The sequence below is a fragment of the Cucurbita maxima genome, unplaced genomic scaffold (genome assembly GCF_002738345.1).
Source record: "Cucurbita maxima cultivar Rimu unplaced genomic scaffold, Cmax_1.0 Cma_Scf00005, whole genome shotgun sequence".
Lineage (NCBI taxonomy): Eukaryota > Viridiplantae > Streptophyta > Magnoliopsida > Cucurbitales > Cucurbitaceae > Cucurbita > Cucurbita maxima.
The window spans coordinates 2,776,768-2,781,639 of NW_019272021.1; the positions used below are offsets into that span (position 1 = coordinate 2,776,768).

Genomic DNA, 4,872 nt, shown 5'->3' on the forward strand with positions numbered 1-4,872 from the left:
TTAATAGCAAGTGTATTTTGATTTTTTTTTTTTTTTTTTCTTAAATTGAAAAGGCGCATAAATTAGAGATAAAAGGTGGAGGGGGCAGTTTGGTACAAACGTGAGGCCGTTATCTTCCCGCGGAGCGCTTTACTGTTGAGACCTTCGTTCAGTTTTCAACCATGGCGTCCATTTCCGCTACTGGTTCTCTTCTCAGATTCCCCACTCTCAGGAGGTCTCTCAACACGGTACGATTCCCTTTCTCAATTTCTTTCCGGATTTTCCCTCTTTAACACTCCGGTTCCACTGGTTTGCTGTTCTTGATTTAGAGCTGGAGCGGACCTCATTTCGTTCACTTTCCCCACGATTCTCAGCTTTCTTCATCTTCCGGTATTTTTTTCATTTCCAACTTTATCGGCAGACTTTTGTTTCTGGCTTCGGGATTTCAAAGTTTCATTTCTTATATAGGTGACAGTACTGAGGGATGTTTCAAGCTAGTATTTGATCGGAGGGCTGTAGTTTTCTCATCCTTTGGCCTACTCGCCGGAGCCTTTTTGAAGGTCGCAGATGATGGACTAGCTGTGGCATCTGAGTTTGCTGATAGTAATTTTCTGCACTCTACCACTCGTTCATTTCTGTTGAGAATTAGAGGCAATGGAGTTTGAGTTATCTGTTGCCTGTTCCTTCACATTTTAGTTGTTGATTTTGATTTTAGATATGGCTGTCTAAGGACCACTGTTCTTGCATGATTGGACACACAAGGCCGCTGCATATCTACCACATTTATCCTTATATATTCAGCCCCCACGGTCTAGTTAATATAGTTTTTTACCTCGAACTGTGCATCACACCTTTTGCTTGCTATGGCGTCCAATATCCATTGTTGTGCATACGATAGTTGCATTATAATTTCAATTAACATCCAACTGCTATACAACAAAGTCTGAACCGAAATAGTCACAATGAATGAAACAAGATAAGCACTTATGTGAGGAAGGTGTCTCTCTGCCATACAACCCCTAAAGGGCAACCTTCAAATTCAAGTGAAAAGATGTTCTGTAACTATCCTCATTGTGAAGGCTTGGAGCAAGAAAATCAATGCAAATAAGTCACTGAGCATTGATTGACAACCTTGTCTATCCACCACTTTTAGGATGATAAGCAGTACTGTGTAGCTGAGTTCCTCGTAGCTTGAATAGATTAATCCAGAGCAATGAGGTAAATTTCTTAGAAATTCTTATCTTTATTAGAAACAAAGCTCCATTAAATGTCATGCAACCTCACCACCTCTTTAACTGTAGTCCAGTAGCTCCATTGAATAGTCCAGTAGCAACCTTAGCACCATGTAGTTCATCCAGGGTTGTCAATCCTAGTAACAACCTAAGTACCATGTAGTTCATCCAGCAGCTCCTCTTCTATCAGATCAGGAAACTTATCATGGATTGTTTCCTTATTGAGGAGACCAATAATCTATACAGAAATTCCATCTGCTATTTTCTTCTTTTCCAACAACACAGACTAATGGGCTCATACTTGGTCGCGTGATCTCATTTGGAAGCATATCCCTGAGCAGAAAATCTATCACATTCTTTTTGAAACTGAGGAAATAAGGCACCACACTACCCTGTGTCGAACAACTGTTTGCTCCCTCCTTCAGGTTGGTGGAAATCCAGGCATTGTCTGGAACATGGGAAAATTGCTGTAGGATAGGTAAAACTTCATCTTGTACTCCCTCATTCCTGTTGCTAGACTTGTCTAGGGACAGGGTTTGCATCAGCAGTGCATGAAGATCCAGTATAATACCTCATCCTTCCGTTTCCATCATCTACTATCAATACCACTTCCTCCTTACATCTTGAAACTTCACGATCAACTTTCCCTCAGTCCACACTCATTGACCCCACGACAACTTCTGGACTCCTAGGATTTAAAAAAGTCCTCCAATATTGAAAGTTTGTGCAGCACGGCACCAACACCACCCCTTTGGCACATACCCCTTCCTTTAACCAATAGTCTCGGGTCCTCATGATCACTCCATAATTGATGGTCTAAGTTGGTAGCTAAAAATTCTACATTTGCAGATATGAAATTGCGAAGTGCCCCACTCATTAGTCTAGACAACGCCCTTCAAATTTAGTCTTTATGATGCACACTGAACCAATCCAGCTAAGCTTAAAGGCCGGTGATTCTTATGTGAGTGAAACTAAAAGTCTACTGACCAGTGTAATAGGTGAGTTGTAAACATCGAAAGCTATCAGAGACTTGCTGGGAAATTTGGTTTTTTTGGTCCATGCAAACTTGATATTACTCTTGCCTTAGGACAGTGATTCAATAGACGCATAGTTCAAAGAAAGGTTTTACAGATTTTTTCTATAGAATGTTCAAGTATATGAAAGGAATAGGAATAGTGGGGACGTGTTTTCTTCCTTGTAAAGGTAATAATCTTGATATTGCTATTACTAATTAAGTAAGTCTAATTAGGGGTAGAAGATGAATATCTAGTTACTTGCGTTCTTCCTACAAAATTTAGTGACTTCAAGGAGGAGTTTATGGCAGCAAGGTCAAATCTAGGGACTGAGTTCTAGGTCTTTTGACTTAGGTGTTCTTGAACTAAATTTATCTCAAATATGATGTACAGTAAAGGGAACTCGTTAAAGTCCTACACAACTATAATATTATAACAAAATCACTATTATTGTTAGCTGTTACTTTGTGCAGTATGATAGAACAACATGTGTGGGAAATTAGACAGCTTGTCAAAGAAAAATCTGATGATGCTATCAGCCTATTATTTAGTGAGAACAAAACCTTCACTTCAAAAAACTAAGACTGAGTTAGGAAGATTTTTGTAGGACAGCAACTGGGCACAAGGTTGTAATGAAGAATATATTTGAGCTTGTTCGGACTTAAGAGTATAGGAAGATTTCTTTCTGATATCTTCTCTTTTACTTGCAAAGTTTTGTTATTTACTGTATCTTTTTTCTTTATCTTGTTACTTGTCAGTTAATTTTTATCTTTTATGTATTCTCTAGTTTAAGTATGCTCTACAGTTTGAATTAGAGGATAGTTCCGTATCTATTAGATTTGAACCATTTATGTTGTTAAAAAAAGTACAGTATTCATCTATGAATAATACGCCATTATGGCTGCACAAAGTCTAAGTGGAGGTTTTTTTTTTTTTTGTAATTGTTAAAGTGTAGGCTCTTTTTTTAGTGGACTTTTTTATTCTTTGTTCATTTTCTTTGTTGCAACGGCCATTTATCTTAATGCAGACTTGGTTTTCCATTTTTTTAAAGTTCTTTAGAATACTTGGGATGGCCATCTTTTCATAAGATAGAAATCTGTAGGTACTTTACCCTGGTATCCTTACTGATATTATGTACCTTGATGCATCTTTTGGCGGTCAAGTCTTCGTCTCATTCCCTTTCGGTATTTTTGATAAGATTATGATTTTGTTAAGGATAAGGTTTGAGGCAGCTGGTTATGTTAACAGCTGGCATTTTTGAACACATACAGTGCCAGCTCTTAGAGGGAAGGACTATGGCAAGACTAAAATGAAATATCCGGACTATACCGAGACAGAATCAGGTCTTCAATATAAGGTCACCCATTACGAAGTTATAGTAAAATACTCATTGTTCATGCTCTCACTTGTCTTATTTGTGTTTATTTTACTTGACAAGGCTGCAGGATCTGAGAATGGGGGAAGGTCCCTCACCAAAAGTGGGAGATACCGTTGTGGTAAGATCGTGCAGTTTATGGATAACCAGATAATATGGGAAGAAATTATTTATCAAATATGCCAAGTTGAACGACTGTCATTACTTGTTCAAAGCCTAATGGAGTTATACTTATCTAGATTCTTACTATTATATATATTTTTTTATTTCAGATTAAATATTTCTCATAAACTTAAAATTGATATGTTTATTCTTGATATGTTACATTTTGAGTGGGATTTTCCAATTGAGGATTAAACAAGAAGTGCAGCCAAACTGAAAATTGATGTTGCCTGCACCTTTTCAAGGTTTATATGTTTATTTTAGGTTGATTGGGATGGCTATACAATTGGGTATTACGGCCGCATATTTGAAGCCAGAAATAAGACAAAGGGTGGTTCTTTCGAGGTGGGCAATGCTTTGGCTTCTCAGATTTTGAGTTAAAGGATGTTCTCAAGCATTTAATTGAAACTTAATATATTATTGCACAGGGTGATGACAAAGACTTCTTCAAATTTAGGTTAGGATCTCAAGAGGTGAGGGATTTGTTATCATTTGGAACGATGCATCTTTCTTAATTGTGATGAATCGGAAATTTACGCTACTGTTTCTATGACTTATATTCTATTTATTGGTGTGCTAAATTGAACTATAGCTATTGTCTTTTTCGTGAGAAGTCTAATTGTTATTTGTTTGTTCAATATGTTAAAAAATTTGGCTGTTGGTAAAGTACATGATGCTATCATTGGTCATACAAATTTTTGTGAACAGGTTATGATTTAGCTTCAAATCTTAGTGACTTATTTCTTTGGAAATTTAAGCTCTTCCTCAATATCAGGTGATTCAAGCATTTGAGGAAGCTGTTGCGGGCATGGCTTTGGGTGGCATTAGAAGGTGCTGTATTTTCTTTTCTTAACCTTGGATTTGTCTTTCTAGTATGGGTAGCCTAATTTAATAATGGTTGTATTCATAGCTTATCAATTGGTAAAGTGCTTGATGTAGTTTTTCTTTACTGAGATAAGATTGCGTGGTCTCTGACATGTTGAATCAGTTATGTACAACTTGATCCAAAGCAAGTTGTTAATAAATTTTAAAGAAACGAACTGTGCATAAATGCCAAATGCATGTGCAATTTTTTTTTTTTTTTTTTTTTTTTTTTTTTTTTTTTTTTTTT

The 4,872-nt window shown here is 36.7% G+C and overlaps 1 protein-coding gene across 3 annotated transcripts in view; it reads left to right on the plus strand.

Annotated features, from left to right (window-relative positions):
* The window catches only part of LOC111480135 (peptidyl-prolyl cis-trans isomerase FKBP19, chloroplastic-like), a 12,308-nt gene that overhangs the window by 6,428 nt on the left and 1,008 nt on the right, over positions 1 to 4,872 (plus strand). The window contains exons 1-8 of one of the 3 annotated variants that reach the window (XM_023125117.1): positions 75 to 227; positions 309 to 369; positions 448 to 582; positions 3,496 to 3,581; positions 3,670 to 3,720; positions 4,026 to 4,106; positions 4,190 to 4,234; positions 4,537 to 4,592. In XM_023125117.1, the coding sequence (XP_022980885.1) occupies positions 162 to 227; positions 309 to 369; positions 448 to 582; positions 3,496 to 3,581; positions 3,670 to 3,720; positions 4,026 to 4,106; positions 4,190 to 4,234; positions 4,537 to 4,592 (581 nt within the window). In that variant the 5' untranslated portion in view covers positions 75 to 161. Of the gene's footprint in view, positions 1 to 68; positions 228 to 308; positions 370 to 447; positions 583 to 3,495; positions 3,582 to 3,662; positions 4,107 to 4,189; positions 4,235 to 4,536; positions 4,593 to 4,872 lie in introns of those variants that run through there. The other 2 variants (XM_023125115.1, XR_002717751.1) reach the window with 2 other exon arrangements.